This window comes from Sciurus carolinensis, chromosome 17 (assembly GCF_902686445.1).
Source record: "Sciurus carolinensis chromosome 17, mSciCar1.2, whole genome shotgun sequence".
Lineage (NCBI taxonomy): Eukaryota > Metazoa > Chordata > Mammalia > Rodentia > Sciuridae > Sciurus > Sciurus carolinensis.
Window position 1 is genome coordinate 40,588,971 of NC_062229.1, and position 27,302 is coordinate 40,616,272.

At 39.5% G+C, this 27,302-nt stretch overlaps 1 protein-coding gene across 6 annotated transcripts in view; it reads left to right on the forward strand.

The window, feature by feature from the left end:
- Nek10 (NIMA related kinase 10) overlaps positions 1-27,302 on the forward strand; it is a 214,848-nt gene that overhangs the window by 51,861 nt on the left and 135,685 nt on the right. For all 6 annotated transcript variants that reach the window (XM_047531950.1, XM_047531952.1, XM_047531953.1 and 3 more), the window contains 11 exons: positions 164-388; positions 3,409-3,548; positions 5,534-5,595; positions 7,142-7,219; positions 9,387-9,451; positions 11,147-11,249; positions 11,348-11,476; positions 12,862-12,999; positions 15,712-15,757; positions 17,991-18,112; positions 18,247-18,349. In XM_047531950.1, coding sequence (XP_047387906.1) covers positions 164-388; positions 3,409-3,548; positions 5,534-5,595; positions 7,142-7,219; positions 9,387-9,451; positions 11,147-11,249; positions 11,348-11,476; positions 12,862-12,999; positions 15,712-15,757; positions 17,991-18,112; positions 18,247-18,349 — 1,211 coding nt within the window. The remainder of the gene's footprint in view (positions 1-163; positions 389-3,408; positions 3,549-5,533; positions 5,596-7,141; positions 7,220-9,386; positions 9,452-11,146; positions 11,250-11,347; positions 11,477-12,861; positions 13,000-15,711; positions 15,758-17,990; positions 18,113-18,246; positions 18,350-27,302) is intronic.

Below are 27,302 nucleotides of genomic sequence, written 5' to 3' on the forward strand. Positions count from 1 at the left end.
GATGTGGTTTAGTGGTTAAGCACTTCTGGGCTCTGGGTTCAATCCCTGGTACCAAGAAAAGAACAAAAAGTAAGAGTATATTCTATGTGGTGGTGATGGCTCTCACGTAATGTAGCTTTTAACTTGTGCTGCTGTGATTCCCCCTTCTTCATCCCCTTTTCAGACTGACTGCAGAGCTGCTACGCCTCCTTTGTGCTGAACCCCAGGTGAAGGAGCAGGTGAAGCTCTACGAGGGGATCCCCGTCCTCCTCAGTCTGCTCCACTCTGATCACCTGAAGCTGCTCTGGAGCGTGGTCTGGATTCTGGTCCAGGTCTGCGAAGACCCCGAGACCAGTGTGGAAATTCGCATCTGGGGAGGCATTAAGCAGCTCCTTCATATTTTACGAGGGTGAGCGTGGGCCTTGGTTTCTTTTGTCCTAATGGTTGAAGTCTTGCAGACCCTGTGACAAGGTGACTGTTGGGCATGGGCTCACCTCACTCCCTCCTGCTCTGGAGTGTCTCCGGTCATTCTTGTTATCAGAGTCACTTACAGTTGTCACAAGCATGCCCTGAATCAGTGTCAGGACACTCACCTTTTCAGTTCCTCGGGAGCCACCGTGTTATTTATCTTCCCATCAGCAGCCCGCGGCGTGCAACCAGAAGTGCGTCAGCCTGCAGGTGTAGGTTGGATGGAAATCTAATAATCTAAGGAAAACATTAGTCTTGCCAACCTTTTCTTGAATTAGTATAAGCACTTTATAGTGCCAACCAATACAGAAATTACTAATATTTTATTAAAATGTTTATGCGTGCATATATATAAATCATCTTTCTTTTAAAGAGAAAGCAAAGCCAGTATCAAAGGAACTTATGCATAGTTTAAAATAAGAAAAAATGGCACTGCTCAAAATGTTATTAATCAAATTACGGACCCTGGTCCAGTTGCTCTGCTTCTCTCTCTGCTCCTCTTTGTCATTGTCTAAGGTAGATTATCATTATCCCAGGGTTGGGGTGTAGTTCAGCTGTAGAGAGCTTGTTTAGAATGTGTAAGGCCCTGGGCTCAACCCTCAGTACTGCAGAAGAACAAAATAAATTTAAAAAAATAGTAGTGACATTCTGAACCATGAACATGCGGGAGGGATAGTTTGCTAAAATAGTTTTAAATTGCACTTCTCTTGATATATATACAATGTAACTAATTTATGAATTAAATTTATTGATCTACTGAATAATAATATACTTTAGTACCATCCACCACTGGAATTTTATTAACAAATTTCATTATAAAGCATAATTCAGCCCCATGGATGCTGAGTTAAAGTGAAAAATAAGTGTGTCTACTTGGGAAGGGATCATGGTTAGGATGTGCAGCAAGTAAATAGAGCCCATTCCAACCAAAGCAGAATGACTTGTTAATTTTAATCTAACTAGATATTGTCAGATTAATGTATTAAGACTTTGGACATGTCGTTCCTTGAGGGACACTGCAGAACTTTATGTTACCAACTTCTTTTTTTCTGAGGGAACTTCCCAAAGCATAGAGGCAGACTTCAGAGATGCAAACAGTAGTTTTGTTAATGATATCTGTTATTACCAAAACAAAGGGAAAAAAATTATAAACCGTTGACGGTCTGCTTCTTTCTTGAGTATCACATAAAACCTTAATTACCTTAAAGTGTAATGATAAGTTCTAAATAATTATAATTGGTCTAAATAATAACAATTGTCAAAGAATTTTTTTTTGTTGGGGTTCATAAGATGGAGATGGTTGATGTTCTTATTTATTATTGGTCAGTCACACCAATTATAGCAGTTGTGGGTTGCTCTTGGAGAGCAGCTATTTCCTTAATGATAAAATGAAATTCCATGGTAATTAAATATTGCTTCAAAGACAAAACCTACTTTTTTTTTACAGAGTTGAGTCTAATGCAAGGCACTATTTTCTTCATTTGCTCAGGTCATAACTATCCTTGATAGAAAAGAATTCTCTCATGTCTAAAGAGTCGTTTTCCAGCCTGTACTGATGATGCAGTGTTAGAAAACTCTTCCCTGGGCAGATGATATACGTTCACTCTTATTCTACATTTAATGCGTCTTGGTGCTCTGGGAGAATTTATTACCCCAGCTGGATAAATAATATCCTTCCAGAGCTGCGCCTGCCCTTGGGCTGCCTGAGCTAGTAGGAGGGGAGGAGGCTGCCAGGTGGTGGGGCCTGAGCAGGAACAGGTTTTATTATCAGAGCAGTTTTCAGGAAACCCGTTAATCCCTTTACCTGCAATCTTAGACTCAGAGGTGTGATTTCAGTCAGGTGGAGCCATCCCAAATTTAAGTTCTAAGAGAATTATGTTAACAAATAAGATCACCAAGTGTGTCTGTCCCTTGACACAGCCCCACCTGTTCCCCATGCCCACTGAAGGAAGGACACAAGTGGACCCAGATGGAATGGGAAGGAGTCAAGGAGACTCCATCCACATTATTTGTGGGCACATGGAAGTCCAGATAGAGCTGCTAACATAAGGGGAAAAAAATGCACTAATCATATAAAACAAATGGGATCAAAGCTAACAAAAGATAGGCAATCTGTTGTGGAAGTCAGGACACTAAGTAAATAGAAAAACAAATGGTTTACCTTATTAAAAACAGTAAGTGAAATGGTTTACCTTATCAAAGACAGTAAGTGGAACACGAATTTATGAAATGAGATTAAGGAAGAGGTGATAGGACAAGAAAAAAGGGAAGGAATTATCGAGATGGGAAAGAAAATGAGGGCTGAATAACAGCCACAGAACTGATAAAGTGCCAAAAAAAAAACTGGGAGTAGTACAACGGAGTCCAAGCTTGAAAAAGTTACTTGTAATGCAGAGGAAAAAGACACAGGAATGAAAGCAATTAGAAAATGGTATGGCCTTCAGAAGATGAGGTTCCAACATGTGGATGACTGAGGTCCCTGAGGTAGAGAGTAAAATAGAGAAAAAAAAGTTCAAAGATATAATAGAAGAGAACTTTCTTAAAATAAAGGATTGAAATTTCATTGAAAAAGAAAACTCAGAATAATTATGACCAAGATGTAGTCAAGTGAGTTGTCTGCAACAGAATAGAGAGTTCAAGAGAGCCACTTGGAGCCTGGGGAAAGGACAGTCTTTTCAACAGGTAGTATGGAGTCAGTTCAGCAGCGAGAAGGGGAGGGAGTGGGGAAGAAGGAAAAAGGAAGCAGGTGGAAAGGCAGGAGAGGAGGCAGGAAATCAGTCTGTCTTCACCTCACACTGTACACAAAACTCAATTATTACAGATTGGAAAGTGAATGAATGAAGATAACACAGGAGAAACCTTCATGACCTGGGGGAGACTATATTTTTAAACAGGACAAGAAAAGGGCTGACTGTGAAGGGAAATTGATCAATGTTCTATGCATTAACATTTCTTTTTCAGAGATAGAAATTTTGTTTCTGATCGTTCCTCCATCGGGAGCCTGTCTAGTGCAAATGCCGCAGGCAGAATTCAGCAGCTTCATTTGTCTGAAGATTTGAGCCCTAGGGAAATACAAGAAAATACTTTCTCTCTTCAAGCAGGTATCTATGTTATAGTCGTATGCTTTATTATTTGATATTATTTGATACTGTATAACTTGTTATGCTCCATTCCTGTTCTCTGTTATGAATTAGTGTGATCCTGTTCACTGGACACGGTTTATAAGTTTATAGACATGTGAAGTTAAATCCAGGAGGATGCCAGAAACTTCTCGGTACTGGTGTCTGACTTACAGAGTAATGATGAAACAAACTTTCCTCTCCCTTCCACATTCTGAACTCACTGAGGAGAAAATATAGAAGTTAAAGATAAAGAAAGAGAATACTAGCTTCATTACTTACAAAGTTGGATTAAAAAGTGCAGCTTGATCTTTGGCCAGAACCAAAACTTCCTGTAATTTTCTAGATCTCGAGACGCCCTACCTAAGGGGGGAATCTACACTGCACACACCCATCTCACCAAGTGCAAGGGAGTGCTTCCTTCCATATCATGAACTCTGAAAGACAGAGAAAGATGCTGTCCTGTATGAAAAGCAGGGACACCGGTGCATGGACATCTTGGGGGGTCATGTGTCTCTGACCTACACAGGGGCACCTGACCTTTGGGACAAGTGGGCTTCAAGTCAGTGTTGCTGGCCAAGCTGGTATAGCACCTTGCTCACAGGAAGGGAGCAGTGAGGCACCATGTGTTTCAGCAGGAGGGTAGAGAGAGGCTAAGAGCACACGTGGCAGAGGGCAGAGGAGGGTGATGGGGCAGGAGCCCAAAGACTTTTTTTGTTTCCTACAATTTCCTTCCAGAGAATGGAGATGTTTCCTTATAGGGATATGAAGACCGGGTAGTAGGAGTCCACCTTCCACTTGCCATTTCTGCTTAATCTAAAAGGCCTGCCTCAATACAAGGGCTCCTGTATGTGTGTGTGTGTGTGTGTGGGGGGGGTTTCCTGTCTGAAGGCTCCCCTGGAAGTCTAATCCAGCTGAATCTCATAGCTCCTGGTATTTATAGAAGTCTTTCAAGAGTGAATGAGATCAGTGCTGATAGAAGTCAGAAGAGTGGTTATCTATGTATGGATCATAGGAGGGTTAACCTCTAGGAAGGAGCACAGGGGAGCTTTGAGGGGCTAGAAATAGGCTGTGTATTCATCTGGGTAGTGCAAGTTATACAGATATGTCAGAGCTCATCAAGCCATACACTTAATTTACAGAACTTATTTTATGCTGAAATATAAAAGGAAAAAGTCAATAAAAATCAAAAGCAAGCAATTAAGAGTAGAGTTTGAGTCTTCGCCTGCTTTTATGTCCACGTGGCCTTGGGTATTTCCTCAACCCCCCAGGCTTCAGTTTAGCTCATGTAAAATGGAGAGTCTTTTGAGACTCTTTAACACAGTACTGAACCAACACCAAGAGTCCAGTACAATGGTATTATCAATAAGTCCAGGAGACCTCTGGGAGGGCAAGTATCTCAGTGCAGAATGCCACCAGTGCAGCAGGAGGCAGGAAGGACACTGCTCAGCACGTAAGGTTTAACATCTGACTGATGGTTACCAGACTCCTGGCCCCATTCATTTGCTGGATGTGCATTCTAGTATATTAACCTCTCTCAACCAGTTTTCCCATCCATAAAACCGGTGATCATTGTACATATCCAGAGTATAAGGATCAATGTGGACAATCTTAAAGCATGCATTCATTTGTCATCTATCATACATGTATTTATGGAGTACCTGTTAAGGGGCTGGGCACATGGTGAGTGCTAGGCTCATAATAAACCAGACAGATGCAACCCTGCCTTCTTGTATATAGTAGGTGTTCAGTAAAAGGCTGCTGTGGCACGTAGGTACACACAAATAACAGGAGGGGAGAATTAGAAGCCATTGGGTAGACGTCCTTCTTCCAGAGCTGTGCCAGAAGGAGAATTAGTGTTTCTTGAAGAGTGACTTGGCCAACAGAGCCCCTGCAAAGTCAGGGTACTGATGACCTGTGTGTTCATCATGATGACGTGCACTCTGGTCTGCTTGCTCTCATTCCAGCCTGCTGTGCTGCCCTCACTGAGCTGGCACTCAATGACACCAATGCCCACCAGGTGGTCCAGGTGAGAACACTGCTTCCCAGGTGTCACCCATGTCACATCAGGCCACCTTCTGCTGCAGTTTGTACCCTGGAACATAGGTTTTCGGACCCTGTTATGTGGTTTTGAATGCTTTAACATTTCTTATTTACCATGTACAATTCTATTTTGTATTTCTGTTCTTCCTCCTTTAACTCAGTTTAACTCAAAAGGACCACCATGTGGTTAGTTGATGTCGTTTCTTCCTATGTTAGGTATTGTCCTTTTCATTTCCCCCTATTTTATTTTTATTTTAATTTTTTTGAGTTATTTTGAATAACTCAAAAAAGGACAGGATACTCTGAGTTAAGGAGAACACCTGTTTTAAGTAAGAATATATCAGGTTATTCAGTTAGAGGTGATTGAGACACACCAAACAGTATTTATTGTCAGTAAACTGATTTCACAAAGCATAATACATTAATTAATCCATACAGTTATATGTGTGTGTCAATAAGTCAATAAGCAAATATATATATATATATATATATATATATATAAATACACTCACCTATGTGTTCAACCTTGATGTGGTTTCTATTTTGAAGGTCACCTCCTTCTCCTTGAATTTTATAGAGGAAACATTGTTGGGATGGGGGAGGTCGATACCAACATATCCGACTTCAACTCCAAAATATAAAAAGTCACTAAGGGGTCAGATTAAAGTTCCCAAGAGAAGCTCAGTGAATCCAGGGAGGTTGGCGGAGCAGGGTGTTTGGAGTTGGCTGGGTTGGGGTTCAGTTCCTGGCATCTTTACTTGCTGGCTTGGCTCCTGGAAAAAATGACATCACTCAAGTTTTGGGTTTTCTCCTGTATAAAAGAGGGACATTATAGAAGAACTCAGAGACTAGCTATAAAGGCTAGTGAGGCAGGTAAGGCTCTCCACAGTTATAAATGTCCACTCTTAGTACACATCATCAAATTGTGTATTTAGTGAATAATAGAAAAGTAGCAATAGGTGAATACTTTTTGTTCATTTCTTCACATGTGTTTGTATTAAACTAAATCTAGAAAGATCAACTGTGTTTTCACAGATAAGTTTTGTTTTCTTTGTAAAAATCTGTTATTCTTGTTTCTCGACTTTCTTCTCTTCCTTTAAAAATATTTTTTTCATCTATACATATTCTTTTCTTATCAAAACTATAAAGGGAGAAATCATAGTTCATAATTAGGTATTTAAAATTCAGGGTGTAAAGATGGTTGGATCCATTTTTTCTGTCCCTTTTAAACCCCCCATTCTTTGTTTTAAAAATATGTAAATCACTTGAAATTTATACATATTATAACCCATAATCTTGACCCTCAACAGACAGTTAAACATTTAAGATTGTGTTTGTAGTCTTTTGTGTTTAAAAGTACATTTACATTGACATTTTTAGTATTGTCCTCTGATATTTACTGAAATTATAACTAACATTTCTTTTTTAATATTAAGTTTTACTGTTTCTTTAAGAGAAATTGCTTCTTTCAGCTTTGTATCTTTATGGCATTGACAGTGATCACTGATAACATGGCCTTTTTATATTTGCAGGAGAATGGTGTTTATATAATAGCAAAATTAATTTTACCAAATAAGCAAAAAAATGCAGCAAAATCTAATCTGTTACAGGTAAGGAACATATCTAGTGTTTTTAACATCATTATTGAATCTGGGGGAAACTTTAATGAAATAACCTATGATTTTTAGGGCTTTTAAAGTTAGTGCTAGCCCCTGAACTATGAGGAAAAATATGTGGTGACTAAGGCTGGCATTGACACCAGTGATATTAGAGCAATGTAAAAGGCTTAGCAGTGGTTTCTCTGTGTGGGAGAACCAGAAGATTTATTTAAGTGTTTCTTTGCTAATGAGTAAGTTCTAGTTTTAAAAAATTCATTGCTTATATATCAGAACACAGCAACAGAGGAAAATTATTTGTCTACTTTAAAAATGGACCTCAGTCACTAACATCTCACCTTTAAGAAGGAAAGCCCGTAAAAGGGATTGTGATGGTTGAGAAGGGCTCTCCAAGCAGATAAGAAATACATCCTGGGTGGGGCTTCAATGGCATCTGCTTCTGCATGGAAGGGCATTGCAGGCAGAGGGGACAGCATAAGCAAAGCGGGGGAAGCCCTAGAGCTTGGGGGAGTGTGGGCTGCTGGGGGGCAGAATGCCCCCGGAGTCGAGGACTCAATGGTGAGAATGGGGCGCATTTGTGCAGGGTCCTATGTGCTTTTCTGAAGAGTGGGCTTCTGGAGGCAGTTCCCTGATTGACCCTGGAATGACATAAATCAGATTTAAGGTTAGCCTTTGCAAGAGTTATAGCTCATATTTTTTTCAAGTCATTTATAAAAGGAAGGTCGGGCATGGTGGCATATGCTTGTCATACCAGCACCTCAGGAGGCCGACGCAGGAGGATCCCAAGTTTAAGGTCAGCCTCAGCAACTTAGTGAGGCCCTAATCAACTTAATGAGACCTTGTTCCAAAATAAAAATAAAAAAGACTGGGGCTGTAGCTCAGTGGAAAAGTGCCCTGGCTCTGATCCCTATTATGATAAAATAAATAAGTAAATAAATAAAAAAGAAAAGAAAAACAAACAATGATACATGTTTGAGGAGATACTGTTTAACCGATTTAAACATCTGCAATGTATACACCTATTGCCAGGTCACATGGTACCCCACTGAAATATACAATTTTCATGGTTATATGTGTCAGTTAAAATATTAAAAATGAAACCGCTCCCAACCATCTTGTCTAGAATGATGGCCCAACCCAGCAGAGACCCTGGTGACATCTGTGTGCTGGCATGGGGGGGTTTAATGGAGAGCTGCCAGCGAGAACTCACAGATGTAGGGACTTGATTTCTTTAACTGCAAACATAATGACACTGTCCTGAAAAATAGACACCATCAAATCCATTCTGCAGGTGCATGCTGTTGAGCCAGAAGAGGGGTTTTAGAAATTCCAGTTTTGGAGCTGGTTTCCAGGAGCACGCGTTTCTCCACTTTCTTAAGTCCCTACAACCCTCTGCCTGGGCCCTTCATGTCATTTTTGCTGTCCAGCTGGCCCCTCTGTGCAGTTTCATTTGTGCCCCTGTCTATTCAGATCTCTAATTTTATGCAGCCATCCCAGGCCCGATTGGGCAGCCCCGGTCACTCCAGCGGTGGCCTGTCCCACAGGTGCACCACAGGCTGGAGGCTCTCTCTTTTTTTCCCTCAGCCCTGCAAAATGGCCGATGTTTATTTTTCTTAGTTAAACCCTCGCAGGCCTCTTTCTGAGTGTTCTAGGGAGTTGCTGCAGATTGTTCTATTTGGGGAACGCTTAAGACTCTTTACTCAAGAGACCAATTTGTCAAGTCTGAGTCCAGGGTGCCTGCAGCTATTTTTATATGTCATCATTTCTAGTGTTTATTTTCTCACAGAAACCATATAAATATTGAGGCTTTCATAGCAGGCTAGAAACAAAATAAACCTCGCGCTCCTGGAAATCTCTGGATGTTTGGTTTTCTCAGCATAGGAACTGTATTTCTTGTCTCTGCTCAGTTCGTACTTTCTAGAAAGGAATTAATGGCAGGCTCTGCGTAAAACAAGACCAGGATCCCTAGCGTAGTGCAACATCGACACTCTTTAAACCAGAGAACGGCCCCAGGTGTGGGTGGTTTGTTTTCAGTCATGAGCGTGGGCCCCTCACTTGGGCACCTCTGTCAAGTCTCTTTCTCGATAGTTCTGCCCTGAGAATGTTTTGATTCGTCCTAAGGCCCTTTAAGAATTGCATTTCCTTTTCTCCCTGCTCCCAGTGTTATGCTTTCAGAGCCTTGAGGTTTCTCTTCAGTATGGAAAGAAACAGACCACTCTTTAAAAGGTATGAGCTGGGAGACGTGTGAGCCATCAGCGGGTTTAAGAGACTGTTAAACAGGAGCGCTTTCACACGCCTGATTCCATGCAGCAGGAAGAGGAGAATGGAACCCTGCACCAGCGCGTGCCTTCAGATCTCCTAGCCTCCACAGATAGGCCCGAGCGGCTGCAGGGGTGTCTCCACGCTGACCACCCACCACAGGGCGGTGAAACACCGCGCACCGCCACCTCATCGCCACGCCTCCTAATCACAACGTGACTATCATGGTTTTAGGCTTTTTAAAATTAAAGATATTAACATCCTAAACAGATGGCATAAAGAACATGTACTTGCTCTTGTCCTTTCCCAAGTTAGTCTGATCATTTCCCTTCCATCAACAGAAGAACCAAGCATTTGTCTCAGTATCCTCAATCGTGTAGGAGATCATTTGGAGGGGAGGGGGCTGGAAGTCCAGGGCCCAGGAGACTGTGCTGATGTCACGGAAAGCCCCCGTCTTAGGAGGCAAACACCAGTGCCATGCATGTGTAGTCCAAGTACCATTTAATTGGAAGGATTGGCCAAAATCGGGGACCCACGTTCTCACTAGAGTTTTGTTGATAAGGAAAAACATGAATTAATGTAGTTCAGAAATCATGGAGCATTTAATGTTGCTCCTCTATTTCCCTATGATATTTGAATTTAGAGGAAAAGGAAGTAAAATGAGTTATTCATTATAACCTTTCCAATAAACCCTCCCTATTAGTGAACTTAAAAACATTTGTAGAAGCCCTTGAAACCAGTGCTTTGGAAACCATGTATAATTTCCTCCATGTGCTTTGTTTACTGGTATTTTTTTTTTTCATAATACTTAAAAAAAATTAAACTCTGGAGAATATCATGCTAAGTGAGATAAGCCAATCTCAAAAAACCAAAGGAAGAATGATATCGCTAATAAGTGAATGATGACACATAATGGGGGGTGGGAAGGGTTAGTGTTGGGGTTGGAGTTGGGTTTAGGGAGGGGGACAGGAATGGAGGAAGGAAGGACTGTATAGATGGAGGGGAGGGGTGGGAGGGGAGGGGGGAAGGGAAAAAATGGCAGAATGAATCAAACAACATTACCCTATGTAAATTTATGATTACACAAATGGTATGCCTTTACGCCATGTACAGACAGAGAAAAAACATGTATCCCATTTGTTTACAAAAAAAAAAAAAAGAAAAAAAAATTAAACTCATGTTTACCTCCTAGAGTTAATATGAGGGCTGAATCAAATGGCATTTATGAAAGTGCTAAGCACTCAATAAACACCCAATAAATATTACTTTCTAGTATGTGTTCAATATCTATGTTCTCCCAAATATTACAGAAACAGGTCTTTGTATTATCTGTATTTTTTTTTTTTTTGTATAATGTGACATCTCCCCCCTTAACCCAATGTTAAGTGTGTAGTACCGGATGGTTAGCTATACCCACGGTATTGTACAGTAGATCTCTAAATCTATCTTCTTCTGTGTTTCCTCTTAATCTTTGAAGAATACAACTTATAGTGTAATTTTGCTAGTTAAGTCAGAGTGTTATTCCCCCGACTTTGTTGACAACCTAAGGAAGTTATGTGTGTTTCAAGTGGTTCATCTGTGAATGAGCTTATCCAAAAAGGAAGGAATGACCAACCGTTTCCCCGTTCTCCATTAAGCTTACCTGTGTGTTTTTCCCTATAGACTTTTCCCCACCGACTTGTTTGAGATGTTCATTGACATAGGACATTATGTTCGTGACATCAGTGCTTACGAAGAGTTGGTATCTAAGTTGAACTTATTAGTGGTAAGTCCTGACTTTTAAATATTTTGGCAGGCTATTATGTGGTCAGGATAGTGTTCATCACAGCAACCCATTTCCTTTTTATCTTTTTTTTTGGTTAGGAGGATGAATTGAAGCAAGTAGCTGAAAATATTGAGAGCATTAATCAGAACAAAGCTCCTTCGAAATACATAGGCAACTATGCGATCTTGGATCATCTTGGAAGTGGGGCTTTTGGCTGTGTGTACAAGGTGACTTTGCCCTTGGGGAATGGCATTTCTGATATTCCTGATCAAACCAGACATTACACTTGCACCTCATGCCCTACTTAGTTGGAGTCCTTGTCACTGAAAGACAGTGAAAAAAGACACATAAAATTAGGATGATTATTTTTGTTATAGCTATGCTGACATCTTACCTCTCAACTCTAGTAATTGGCCACTGACTCTTTAAAAGACTTCATTAACCTTACAAAAAATTGTCAAAATGGCTTGTCCCAGTACATGACACATTCTCTAAATTCATACCATTGCTTCTGTATTTATACAGTAAAATCCTACTGAATCTTGAGACTGACCCAGAGTATACCAATTTTGGGGGCTGAGCTTAGTGTAAATACATCTAGAGTTTTAAACACTCTATTATTTATTTAGGTGACTTGAATAACCATGTGACTCTGTTAATCTATCCCTTTCTTACCTTTTATTTCCTCCTTGCATATTTTATATTGATGCACTATAATTGTCCATCATAAGGGTATGATATAACGATACAACTTGACCAATATCATTCCCCAGTATTCCCCCACCCCATCCCTTTCCTTACTGGTCTCCCTTCGACTTTCACGAGGTCCCCTCCCCCTTTTCTTTTCCTTTGTCATCTCCACCTTCCACATATAGAGGAAACATATGACCCTTAATTTTCTGAGTTTAGCTTATTTTGCTAATCTTAATGTTCTCAAGTTCCATCCATTTTCCTGCAAATGACAATTTATTCTTCTTTATGGCTGAATACAACTCCATTGTGTACAGATACCACATTTTCTTATCTGTTCATCTGTTGATGGACACCTAGACTGGTTCCCTAGTTTGGAATTGTGCTGCTGTCAACATGGGGATGCATATATCACTGTAGTATGATGGCTTTAATTCTTCTGAATAAATGCCAAGGAGTGGTACAGCTGAGTCATATGGTGTTTCCATGCCTGGTCCTTTGAGGAATCTACTTACTGATTTCCATTATGGTTGTACTAATTTACAGTTCCACCAACAGTGTAAAAGTGTTCCTTTTCCTCTAAATCCTCTCCAGCATTTATTATTTTGTTTTATTATCATTATTTTTTTCTGGCACCAGGGATTGAACTCAGGGGTGCTTAACACTGAGCCACATCCCCAGCCCTTTTTTTAAAAAAAAATATCTTTAGTTGTAGATGGACACAATTCCTTTATTTTATTAATTTTTATGTGGGTGCTGAGGATCGAACCCGGTGCCTCACATGTGCTAGGCAAGCGCTTTACCACTGAGCCACAACCCCAGTCCTTGTTCGTATTCTTGATAGCTGCCATTCTGACTGGCGTGAGATGCCTTTCTTATCTTTTCAACTCTCCCTCCATTTTTTTCTCCCCTCTTATTTTAGGTTAGAAAACGCAGTGGTCAAAATCTTCTAGCAATGAAAGAGGTCAATTTACATAACCCTGCGTTTGGAAAGGATAAAAAAGATCGAGACAGCAGTGTAAAGAATATTGTTTCTGAGTTAACAATAATTAAAGAGCAGGTAAGTGTTTTTCTTGTTTCTGAAGAAAAGTATCATTGAAATAGAGTTCTTGGTCTGTTCTTACCTGTGCTGTTTTTAACTGGTTCTGTGGTATGATGGACACTGACGCAGTGAGGTTGTCACCGGCCTTTCTCCTAAGGCTGCTTGACACCCAGCCGTAGAAACACTGGAGTTTACATCAGGATGCAAAACAGCTGGGCCTCTTGCACAGAGTCTGTCACATGGGAGACAAATTCTCTCTCTGTTGTACGCACAGCCATTCCCGCTCATTCAATTGTAGAAATTCGGTGACCTAGTTGCACACATAGGAATAAGACCAAGAGTTTCCTGTCAAGTTTTTGTCAAGTCAAACCCTTTTGCTTATTCAATCTAAAGTGTGAATTTTCAGGATGGGTTATTTACTGATTGGCATGAACAGAATAATCTGATGTAATTTAATAACTCAATTAACTATCGTTAGGGAAGTTTGGGAAGAAAGAATAAACCAGTCAGAAGAGAAATGCAATTTCTTCATGTGATGCAAGAGCACATGGGTTTCTTTTTCACTCTCCTTATTTGCACATTCATTATAGACACCGCATTTGTAACTCCCATGGAGAGTTACCAGCTTCTCCGCTCTTTGCTCTCTGTTTCATTTGTGTAGTGTCTGCTCTGGAACATAAAGAATATCATAAATATGGTCTTTATTCATTGAAATCTGCATTTTACATCACGTCGTAAATTACAATAAATTTTATCATTAATAACATTCTATATATTAAATATAAATAATTATGATTTTTCTCAGATTTAGGATAATTTAACCTTTCATGGTGTGCTATTTTACTGTAGCATGAGGCCGGAACATGGCTTTTGACCTAAGCAGATATAATATCTTCATGTGGATCCAAATCTAGATAGAGTCCTTTTCAGTGAGCTAGGTCCAGTGTATAGTTCTGGTTGTGCCACCTGGTCCCATATTGTTTAAAAGCTGCTGGCCACTTGCTAGCTGATAAGGCAGATGATTTATTTTAGCACATTTTCTAAGACAAGAAAGTGTCTGGGAGGGACCATATAAGAGGCATCTGCTTGGACTTTGATGTCTCTCAAAATTGTACCGTAGCCCTCTCACTAGAGGATCAAACCAGTGGAAAGGGTAACAGTCTTGAGCCCTTAAAGGAGGAAACAATGGCAGAAAGAAGCAGCAGAAATGAACTGAAATAGGAAAGTGTATTTGTTAAGATGAAGACAAACCTGCAGTAACATAGAGGCTCCAAAATACAGGATATTAAGAAGAGGCCTTACAATACAATGGGTTATTTCTCTTTCATGTGATAGCCCCAAAGTGAGTGGACCATGTTGGTAGTGTTCTCTGCTTCATAGTCACCAGGGGTCTCTGCATCCTCTGGGGTATGGTCTTCTCTTGTGTGGTTGAAGCTGCCATAGGGTGCCCACGTCCATGGTGGGGAAGAGGAAGAACATGGAGCTCAGACACAGGGCACACAGGTTTCCTTGAACGCACTGATAAGAACCGAGTAATAGGCCCACTGGAGGCTGCAGGTGAGGCTGAGAGACACAGTTGACTGGGAAGCCATATCCAGCTACAGCTCCATTGCAGTGGAGTGGGGCAGCGGGTTGATGGTGGGCAGTTAGTAGTATCCTCCTCAAAAGGGCATGTGGGAAGAAGTGCAGACCATTCCCATATAATGGAAACTCTTCCGAGAGAAGACAACTTTGTTTACCTGGAAACAAATTTTAAATAAAAAACTGCACAACTTTTAGTATTCTCATAGAACTTGGTCTTTCATTTAATTTTTCAAAAGTAGAATTTCTATTCATATTCTTCAGCCAACTCACATCAGGGAGAAATTGCACAGGACACTTGTTAGAAATGGTAAGGATGTATTTATTCAATACCAGCACAATAGTGGTCAAACAATTGCAATGGAGGAGAAAGACTGAGGCCAACTCTGACTTTAACAAGGACAGTTGGGGATTATAGCCAATGGGCAGATGAGGGAGTCAGTGGATGGAAAATGACTAAAAGGAACTTGGTGTGTAATGGTGTCCAGGGGATTTGGTACTTGATTGAATATCAAGGGTGGAGGGATTCTTGATAAACTGACTTAGCAGGGTTTTTGCTAAATCTCAGCAGGTCAAGCCTAGTCAGGAAGAGAGTTCAAAGGAGTCTGACTCTAGTTTGGTTAAGGATTGAGATCTTGCAAACTATTATTATAATTTAAACTCAGTTAACTTAGATTATTTCATCCTAGTCATTGTAGAGAACATAGAAAGAAATAGCTCAAGTAGACACAATCAATGTATATAAATATTTGGGTAGTGGATAAAGGTAAAGAGCAGTACATATTTGTATTCAACATAAATTTCTTCATTTCAGTTTTCTCTTTTTTGCAGTATGTGTGTGGTGTTGGCCCAGGGAATGTAAAACAGATTCTTAAGTTTCCTTCTAGTTTTATAATTCTTTATTTTAATTAAGTGAGGTAATAAAGCAGTTCTCAATCTTGTTTGTAGAGCTATATAGGAGATTGCTATTATCAGATTAGTTTTGAAAGCCAACAACTTTTAAGAAATCATGAAAACCTCAAATGGCATCTTTAAATGCTTAGCTTTATGAATAAATATAGTAATGTCTTTGTGAAATCCAACTAAATAGTCTAAAGAAAAGTTTATGTTTTAAAGTGGTATAATAAATGTGTATTTTTTTTCTCGTAGCTTTATCATCCCAATATTGTACGTTATTACAAAACATTTCTGGAAAGTAAGTATGAGTTTTTGTGGTATTTCTAGTTAAAGAAACTTCTTTGTTAATTATACATTTTTATATTGGGATGTCACAAAATAAACCCCCTCAACCACTTCCTTTACTTTATTGCCATTAATATGACAGCGAATGACCTGGAGCATCTCTTTATTGACTAATGACACAGTGATATGATGGATGACCTGATGATAGCTATAAAATATTTAGATTCCTATAGGGAAAGATACTATGTTAACAAACCAAAATGATCGTCACTGCTATTTTTATACCCAAAAAAGCACTTAATAGGATAGGATGAAAAGAAAACTAAGGGATGATGATGATGTAAAATCAATAGCAGTTTGTGTATAAATCAGATGACATTTTCCACCCCTGCCCCAAATAAATTGGAGTGCAAACTTCTTTTGCATGAAGTTCAAGCAAATGCCACCAGGTGGCGCTGGAGCATCGGAGATTCCACAGGCAGCCAGGCTGCAAGTAGGAGGGCACAAAGCCAAACTCCCTCACTTGTTTTTCTAAACAAATAGGACTGCTGACTGAAATAATATAAGTATTGATGAAACTTAATGATCTGTGACACATATCAGATTTCAAGATAAATCTCCACTTGAAGAAAGATTTAAAGACGTCCAGGGCAACAATTTTTTTAGGCTTTCTCACCACCTCTTTATCAGTACTGTTGTTATTTAAGAAAATAACAATGTCTTTTGTGTACTTTGGCTTTGCTATGAATTTAACCATCTTCCTTCCCTTAGATGACTTAGAAGAACTCAGTGCTGAAACCCTGACTCCTCCTTAGTCATTAGTTCTGTTTTTTATTTGGGTTTTGTTTGTTAGTTTGTTTTGTTTATTGGCATCTGGTTTGAACTCAGGGGTGCTCAACCACTTACCCATATCCCCAGTCCTTTTATATATTTGATTTAGTGATAGGGTCTTGCTAAGTTGCTCAGTGCCTCATTAAGTTGCTGAGGCTGACTTTGAACTCACCATCCTCCTGCCTCAGCCTCCCGAGCCACTGCGTCTGGCGCCATTGGTTCTCGATATTGGAGTAACTGACCATAATTTAGCACATACTCTCTCAAAAAGAGATGAAGGTTGGTGTCCACTTTGTACTGAATTGACGTAACTTGTCTTATTATAAAAACAAAATAAAACTCTTTTACAACCTGGCAGCTTCCAGAACGAATGAGAGGTAACTTAAAGTATATAAAATAAGCAATAGATTAGGAAATTGCCATAAAGTGAGATATGAGGTGAGAAAATGAAAAATAAAATCAGAGGTAGGTTTAGTACATACAACAAATACTTTTTTTGAATTTTGAAGAATTTGAAACAATAAAAAATGTATGTGTAGGAGAATGATTAAATATATGATGATTTATCTGTATTGTGCAATACTGTGGCAACCACGAGGAAGAGTGGCGTGTTTCTGTGAACACTGAACTAAAAGGCTAGTTAGTGGAGAAAAGTTTAAGTTGCAGAACATGCATGTATGATTCCATTTTTGTAAATATTGTGTACATACATATTTAATATATATCACAAAGTCTCAAAAGACACATCACATGCTCCATTGCTGATAGTTTCATATTAGTTTTAAAGGAGGAAGTGAATGCTTCTTGACATTCAAAGCAAAGAGACCAACACAATCAGTTAATGAGATTTCCAGTGTTTATAAGATAAAACGGGGAGAAGTCCAACTGTCTTTGCTCTTGAGGGACACAGTATACTTTTCTACCATGAGTGGTGTTCTCAGCTGTCACTGTAAGTCCACGGCGCAATTCCAATGTAGATTTCTGTAAGGTGAGTCTGTGAGACCACAAAATGAGGCCATTTAAAGTGCAGCTCTCTGAATGTCTGGTTTGAGACGAGGGTAAATTTCAGACCATCAAGGAGAAGTGGATTCACATGTTCTATGACTTGGGGACATTTGCTTGTTCTTCTTGGCACCCTTCTAGCATCCTGGCCATTCCACATCCTGGAATGATAATATTTTCCAGGCTGAACTTACTCTAGGGGATTGCCGGTAGCTGGGCTCCACTTTCCCCAAGACCCCTGCACCTCCACCCAGTTCAGGGCTGAGTGGAGCCTCATGTTAGCATATCTCTATTTCTTTAGTGTTGTCCTCTGCACACCCATTGAGAAGCTCTGTTTCTAATTTGTAAGTCTTTTTAGAACTTCTATATTGAATTCAATTTTTTTCTGAACATATTTTGTATTTTTGATATAGATGATAGGCTGTATATCGTTATGGAACTTATAGAAGGAGCCCCACTTGGTGAGCATTTCAGTTCTTTGAAGGAAAAACATCATCATTTCACTGAGGAAAGACTATGGAAAATATTTATACAGGTATGTCTTTGTCTTCATTAATTTTTTCATAATCCAGTAAAGTTTCAAGCCGATTTCTTAGAGACATGCAGTAATCTTCGCTGGTCATGTGTACATTGAGGGAAATAAAATCTGTTTTTTATTTTTATCTCAAGTTATGCTTAGCTCTTCGTTACTTACACAAGGAGAAGAGGATTGTCCATAGAGATCTGACACCAAATAACATTATGTTGGGGGATAAGGACAAAGTAACTGTTAGTAAGTATAAAAATCTTAAAATTTTTCTTTCTTTCTTTTTTTTTTTTTTTTTTTTTCGTTTTTGGTGGTGCTAGGGATTGAACCCAGAGCTTTGTGCATGCAAAGCAAGCACTCTACCAACTGAGCTATATCCCCAGCCCAAAAATCTTAAAATTTTTAACTAAAGAATTTCTGAGTGTTATTGTAGAGTAGACTATTATTCCAAAGTAGTAGTAGGAAAATTATTAAAACATGTCTACATAAAATATAATGGGATGAATTTAAAAATAAAATTAGAAGTTTTAATAGTTTTCCTGCCCCTCTCTCCTCCATGGATTACCTTAGACACCCAGTTTGGAAACCAGTACCCTACATATTTATTGAGGTGACAGACATGACATCTAAAGCTGGGTTCCTTACTTTTAGAAGAAACTAATTAGCCATGAATGCCATTCAGGATATAGACATTTTCCACAATCACGTCTTCATGAATGATGATTGATTTATCATCCAGATTTTTATAAGTAGAACATCCTGTATTAGTTAAAAAATTTTAAAAAACTCAATTCAAAATAGAAACTGTGGATAACCCTTCATACAAAGTTACTTGGAAATATTTCCAAGCCAGTGCATTGTGAAATAAACAAAGAGACCAAATAATTGTGAATCCTCATCTTGGACACACATCTGCTTAATCATCTGAAATCAATTATAATTTTGTTTACTATGAGTTTTTGTTTTACTTTTTCTGTTTTTACTAATCTGATCTTTTTTTCCCTTAAGAATTTTTACAATTTCTTTATATGAAAGTATTTCAATTTATAAGTTAATAAGGATTATTATAAATTGTATTTGAATCTCATAGCAAGTGTCTGTGTGTGTGTGTGTGTGTGTGTGTGTGTGTGTGTGTATCATAGAACAAATCTGTTTAATTCTCTTAAATGGCTATTCAGGCGAAATTTTTTGAGTAATAGCTAACTATTTCACTTTCTTACTCAGATTAGCTATAATCATCTCCTTTGATTACATTTAAGTATAGCATTTAATCTTTATTGCAGTAGCCTGATTTCTTTCTGAACTTAGTTTTTATATTTATATTAACTTTGTTTAGTAGTTTAAAAATATTAAAATAGTTTACAAAATAAAAAAGTTTCTTGCCTCACTCCTTTGCAATTTCTAGTTCTGTTTCTCCAAAAAAAAAAAAGTGTGCAATCTTTTTAGTTATTATTTTTAGCTCTTCTCTTATTGTATTTGATTTCCTATTGTGACAGTTTAGGACCTAGTTTTCTTATTTCCTATTCTTCCCTGCTAACATATCCTGACAATGCAGTTATAGCACAATTTGGGGGTAAGCTAATTTTCCATGTTTACTACTACTGTGTAATTATTGTTTAATGTTAAGTAACTTTCTCATAGACCTTTCTGTTTTCCTTGGAGTTCATAATTGCTTTCTTTCTTGTTTGTGTTCCTAGTCTTTTATGTATGTATTGTTACTTCTTCCGGTATCTTCCAAGAGGATTACAAAGGCCCTTTCTGTACTATGTCCTCATAGTTCAAGCTTGACAGTGACTTCCGTGACAGCTGTTGTCCTGGAACTTGAGTTTGCTCTTTCTCTGGTTGGAGTCTCTGTTTCTTATGTTCTGTGTCTTTCTCTTTCTTTTTTAGCTCTTCTGTTTTTCTGAAATGTATCTTCTAGCCCTTCCCTAAGGAAGAAGTGTGCTTTAAGAGTCACTTTTTTGGACTTCTCACGCCACATACTATTTTTATGAGCCCTTCACACTTGACCCTCATTCTCAGATGAACATTATTATCTCTCCAGATTTTGAGACATTCCTTCAGTCTTGTCATATGCGTGTTGCTGGAAGTCCAGTGCTATTCCACTTCCCACTTCATCTCTCTGCAAACTTTGAGAGTGTTCCCTTTCCCCACTGCTGTGGGTGAATCTTGTTTTTCAATTCATCTGGAACTAGGACTGCTCTTCAATCTGGAAATGTAAAAACTTCCATCCTGGGAACTTTTCCTGCATTATTCTTTACTACTTTTATCCTGCTTGCCTCTTCTGTTTTACTTTCTAAAACCCCTATTGTCCTTTGGTATACTTTGTACTAAATGACCTCCTTATTTTACAAACAGTTCTTAGTTTATATCTCTTTATTTCTTTATTGAACTTTAGAGTTATTTCTTCAACTTTATTTTTCATCCTATTGACTACTTAATTTTTTAAATCACATTTTTACTTTCTAGAACCCCATGTTGTTCTTTGTCCCATTGGAATTCTGCTTTCAATTTCTCAGCATAATATATATATGTATATGTATTGTTATATATATACACATGTGTGTGTGTATATATATATATTTTTTTTTTCTTTTTCTTTTTCTTGAGCCTCTGAATTATTTCTGTATTATCTGCGTCTGTGTCTCTCTTTATTTCGTCCCTTGCTCAGTCTGAGCTCTCTCTCCTGGTGGAGGTGCTCCTCAGTTCTCTGATGATCCTGGGCTGGTCTTTAATAATCAAGATGGCAGCATGAAAAGGCTGTTGTCAGACCTGAGTTCCAGTTGAGGCATTCAGTGGTAGACTTCATCATAGCATCCTGGAAATTTTCCTCTGGAGACCCCAAGTCATTATCTAAGCTTCCAGAGAAAGGTCCTCCAGCATCTCGCCCCTTACTGAGGAATGGACATCTGACTGCTGTCTTTCTGGGAGCAGTGTGGACAGAGTGGGTTAGGGAACCACATTCAGTTGACTTTCAGTGAACTCCCATGGGTTCAGCCTCAATGCTGCTTGGTACTTTGCTGGTTTAGCTTGTTTGAAAAAGTAAGTCTGTTTTCTGTTGGTAGCAGAGGGTACCTGATTTCTTGACTGTGTGGGTGTGGGAGGAGCCCAGGGGACTTGATCTCAAATCCATAGCTTGGGCTCTTAGCTTTCCTCCTCCCTGGTGTCCCTGGGCTCTATAGGGTGAATGAACTCCCATTTTAGCATTCTTGTTCCCAGGCCAATAGAGTAGCACTTCTGCTCTGCTGAGTCTGTCGCCACTCAACTACTTTCCATCTTCCAAAATGTCACTGGATTATCTTATCCTCTGCTACTGTCAAGCTCATTCTCATTGTCCTTCTGTATAGCAAGGCTTCAAAGAAAACCCCTTCCTTTATTTTAATAAAGTTTTGAGAGTTTGAAGAGGTGAACATATAAATGTCCAATTCACCTTTTAACCCCAAATTTGCAGACTAGATACATTAAGTTTATGTATTAGGCTTAATGAAGTAAATCATTTTATATTGACTCTCCAACTTTAAAAATATATGTATTTCTTTCTGCCCACAAGTCATATGGGGCTCCCTACAAAAAGTTACTTTGTATTATAAAATAAGCTAACTTTTAATTTTTTAAATATCTTGACCCTCAATTGCATTCTACTCAATCTTATTCTTACTAATATTTTCAGACTTCTCTTTAGGAGTTATTAAGTTAAACATTATTTTCAATTTTCAAGGCTTTTTAGTGAGGCAGTATTGTCTTAGTTTCAAGTAAAGAAGCAGTGATAAATACAGCCTGGTTAAATTTTACTGTACTAAATCAATTGTATATTCAGGGACTTGATGTGATACCATTATTTTCAATGAGTATAAAATGATTTTATGACTAAAAAAAATAATTCATAATACCTCTCTTTATTTAGAAATATTTTAAATGGAATTATGTTGAAATTCTATTCATTGTCACCATTGATATAAATATGGCCATTAGACTTTTATATTTAAGAGGGCTTATGATTAAATTAAAATCTTAAAGCATTATTTTGAAACCCAGTGTACCAAATTCCCATATTTTGGGAGGTCAAAACATGGCTGCAATTCATAGAATCCATGAAAACTGCCATGGGTGAGAGAGCATGTTACTACCACCAGGGGGCAGCCTTGTCCTGTTTTATTTTTCTCTCTGTGCTGGAAGGTTTATTTGCTTCCAGAAAAGAAGCACAGAATTGCCAAATGATGTTTGAGCTACATGGGACCAAGTGCATTGAAAATCTGAACAGGACAAAAAAAAAAAAAGGTTTTAGGAAAACTCAAAATTTTCTTCTCCTTTTTCTCAATGTAGGTGAGTTAAATGTTTTAAGATTGAGATTGGTTTGCAATTATTTATAGCAAGCATGCTGGCTGGTGTTTGCTGGTATGAGGAAGCAGAGTGGAAAGGACTAACGTATTTAGTATGCATGGTTTTACTAACATTATCTACTCTTAATGTATAAGAGTGAAAGACTATCTTTTGTTTGTTTTGTTTGTGTGGTGCCGGGGATGGAACCCAGGGCCTCATGCATGATAGGCAAGCGCTCTACCACTGAGCCACACTCTCAGTCCAGAAAAATTCGTAATGACCTGTGGCATGATGCACATCCAGCTCTTGCTTCTGCATTTATTTTAAGCCTTTGAGGCCACACGAGGGAACGGACTCTGACAGCAGCACACTGGGAAAGCACAAAGCCTGCCCAAAATGTTGTCCCCACCACATAGTGTCTATTTTGTGCCATCACAGGACAGAGTGGCTCTGGCAGGAAATGGGAGAAAATGAACTTACCCTCAGACTGTTATTTCACACCTTTCGACCTTTCCATATTTTCATGTAAACCTTTCATGTTCCTAGCATCCTCTGCTCCCAAATAAAAAAGACAGGAAAAGCAAGCATGGAACTCACTCAATTATAGATAACAGCTTCAGATATGCCTTTAGCACCTGACTTGGGAGGTCTCATGCTCATCCTTGCAAGTAAACGGGCTGCACATGTTTTTATTTCTCAAGCGATATTTGCTGCTAATGGCACTAACAACAAGGCTGTGCTTGATTCAGTGTAGTATTTACCAAAGGCTTCAGTGCTCCTCAAATGGCATTGGATATCAGGTTGTACTGGGATAGCTATAAGACGGAAGGCCGTGCTTTCTGCCCCTGGGCTTGCAGCCTGGTTGGGAAGACTTCCATTTGTTCACTCAGCAGCTGTTTCCTGAACTGCCACATCCTGCAGTGAGCAAGGAAAGCATGGCAGACATGGCCCTTCCTTCACGAAACTCAAGGTTACACTATGGGGTGAGAAGGTCTAGAACCTACACAAGGTGTTCTTCTGGGAGTCAGGACAGGGCATGTTGTACTGCGCTCATGGCCCGAAGACCTCAGTGGATGAGAATAGCTGCAAACTACAGCCTGTGGGGCAAATCCAGGCACAGCCCGTTTTTGTATGTCTTGTGAGCTAGGAATGGTTTTTATATTTTAAAAGGGTTGTTAAAAAGAATATGTAACAAAGGCCACATGTGGCCCACAATGTCTAAAATGTTTACTGTTGGCTCTTTACAGACAAAGCATGTCCACCCTTAGAACAACAAGGCTTCTCTCCTGCTTGCGCGGAGTATCCATTGTGGGCCAGTCAGGGGGCTGTGCGCAGAGACCCAGGCTGGCTGCAGCTGCCTCTATCCCTGCTTCCACGATGCAGGGGCACCAAAGAGAGAACAGGGCCCACACACCTTGGCTCTTAGCACTTCTGCACACAAGTGTCACATATTACCTCTGCTCAGATTTGATTGGTCAAAGAAAGATTTAACAGTGTGAGGTTGCATTCCTCCCCTGAGAACATACAGTGACATATCCACCACAATTGTCACACACAGGGGAAAGTGCCACCAATTCTGCCCGAGGGAACTTTGGGTGAGGAATTAAGCAGGGAAAGTAGGAGCAGTTGAGACTGAGGCACAGCAAAGGCAAGACTGTAGAAAAGAAGAGATACAGTACCTCTGGGTGCTACCAGGATGTTCCACGTAGCAAGAGAAGGGAGCCTCAGCGAGGGGGCGCTTGAACAGTGTTTGGGTCAAAGAAAAAAAAAAAGACTGACAGAATTTCGAATCACCTGGTTGCCTACCCTCACACGTCTGTTGTGGGAAGGATGGCCATAGGACTTTTCTCAACATATTGCCCTCTTGTTACTGATCAGATAAGAATATATTCCATTCAGTTTATCACAATTACCTTGTGTGGTTTTTGTGTCTTAGAAGGAGGGAATGTTGAAGAAAAAGTCAGTCAGATCCAATTTCTGAAATATTTTGAAGATTCTCACACTTTCAGTAGGTGTAGTAGGGTTTTACAGAGAGATAGACCCAATGGGGGCATTTATTAGGGGAATTGGCTTATGTGATTTGTGGAGATTTGGAGGTGCCATGATAGGTCATTGGCAAGCTGAAGAACAGATAAGTTGATAACATGGCTCAGTCCAAGTCCAGAGCCTCAGAACCAGGGACACCAAGGGTGCAGCCCACAGTTCAAGGCCAGAGAACTTGGAGTTCTGAATTGTCCAAGGGCAAGAGGAACAGCATCAGGTTGTGTGTATGGAGTGTGCAGACAGAGAATACAGCATGCCCCTGACCTCCTGCCTGTTCTTACAACAAGACAAGATGACCCTGAGCACTTCTACTTAATATGGGAACTGTGTATATAATAGCAACTATTAACAAAGCCCACACTGGAAAATGATTTAGAAGACTCACATATAATAAGGACATTAGTTTTCCCAAGGATCCCATCTGCTGTTAGATATCCGGTTTGATATAGATAATCACCCGGAGTTCGGAATGCATTCTTGTATCAGACATTGAAATCTTCATCCTGAAGCTCCCTGTGTGTAAAATGAGGAGGTAACAATGCTGTGGAGAGAGAAATACCTTCCCTCTGCCTTGTTTAGGTCAGGGTCTGCACTGGGGAGGGAAGTTGTGAAACAGTGGGAGGTGGCATGGTGAAAGAGTCCCCTGCTTCACCAGCCCCTTCCCCTTGCTTAGGGAATTTCCTCAGATATCATCTCAGTTGCCATTTTGTAAGGGAGAATTTCCCAGTTTCCCCTCCATCACTCTCATGATGCTGTATAGCTTATCTGTCCTTTAAAGATCCTATTAAACTGTAAAGGTATCTTTATATCACTTCTATGTGTGATTCCTTTTTTTTTTTTTTTTTTGTTACTGGGAATTAAACACAGGGGTACTCGACCACTTACATCCCCAGCCCTATTTTGTATTTTATTTAGAGACAGGGTCTCACTGGGTCACTTAGCACCTCACTTTTGCTGAGGCTGGCTTTGAACTTGTAATCTTCCTGCCTCAGCCTCCCAAGCCTCTGGGATTATAGGCATGTGCCACTGCACCCAGCTGGTTCTTTATTTAATATATATCTCCCCTACTAGTTGCTCAGGTCTGTGTCAACAAGGGTGGTTTCTGAACTGGTTATGATCTTTATAACTAGCCCAGTATCTGCAACATAGGTCATGAGTGTTGGGCATCTGAGGGAATTAATGAGTAATTGGAGAATCTTGAAGGCCAGATAAGGCAGTTGGAGATTTTATTAAAAAATAGCAATCAGGAGAGCTTCTGGTACTTATGTAGGGACCAACTGTACTGAAGACGGCTTTGGGTGGATTCCAGGGGATTTATGGACTGGATTAGAAGAAAGAGCCTTCTAATGAAGCACACCCAGGTTGCTGCAGACAGAGGTGACTCTGGGCTCCTGGCACATTTAAACCATGGTCACAGAAATCAAAGTTGCACATCATCCCAGAGCTGGTGAGGCCATGAACAGAGGAACTAGTGAGAGAAGGCAGAGATTTCGAGCCCAGGAAACGGGGATGATGAGATACCATCTGCTTTAATGGGATGTCCCAGACCACCGTGAACAGTGAGCCAAGTCTTGAGCAGGAAATGGCAGGTGCTTTACAGGGCTGAAGGAGAAACCTGAGACAAAGACTGGGACTTCGAGGCTGGGCTGTGAACTTGGGAGTTCCTGACCCACAAACGATGGGCAGAAGCTTAGGCACAGCCGAGTTCCCTGTGGAAAGGGAGGAGCTTGTCTGTCTGTATCTGTGCAGTGTCTCCAGGGGTTTCTCACCTGCTGTCCTGTTGCTGTTGGAGCAAAACCCCCTTGTAAGTTTTATAGGCCATTTTTGAAAGACCAGAGTAGCCGAGTGGTGTGTCCAGTGTCACAGAGACAGTAAATGACAAAGCAAGAATCTAGGGACGCAACCAGAGACCGGATGACTTTTGTACTTGAGGGTTGACAGCTGCCGGCTGTGGGGTAACTGGCCAGTTGTTAATGTTCCCCGTGTCAATTGTTCTATCAAAGGAGAGCTCTTTTTTTTAAACCATAATCTTTTTTCTCATAATATGCTCTATGTGAAATGTTTTCTGTTGTCATCTTTGAATTCCTATTACACCACATGAATGCTTTTATGACCACAGTTTCTGAAATAAAACATTTTCTTCCACTCCAAATATCATCACAAATGAGGAAAGAGTAACAGAAATACTTCCTGCTATTACAAAAATCTTCCAAATGGCCAAACAGTATTAGCTTTACTCTCTTAAAGGTTACGTCTCCCATCATCTGTTTTTGCAGACATCTGTCCATGTTTCTGCCATTATCTAAATTGAGTAAGTAAAATCACTGTAACAATCCTCAGTTTTTGCCTATCAAAATCAGTGCAATTTTTATTTAAAAAAGAAAGCTCATTTTTAGATAGCATTAGGACTCAAAGTGAAAGTATTATTTTAAGTTGGTCAGGGTTTATGTGTACTAAAATTATAGTGAGCTCCCTAAAAATATTGAAATGCTATCAAATTTCTTCTGTGTAGTGATTGCTTAATTGTTAAGTCACAATGAACTTTCTTTAATACATAATAAAGGAAAGGACAGATTGTAGTAAGCCACCTAGTTTGTGAATAATTGTTAAAAAGACCTGATACAAATTAGTCTTCTAATATAGCCAGTTTTTCACTGGTACTACTGAATATAGGGGAACTGTATACAGCTATAGCTATACAGGTATAAATATATATATTTAATCATATTAATATATATTTAATAAACATATATATTTAATCACACACATATATATAATATATGCATATACATGCATCAAAAAGGCCTGTGTCTATCCATCTATAGTGATAAGTGAT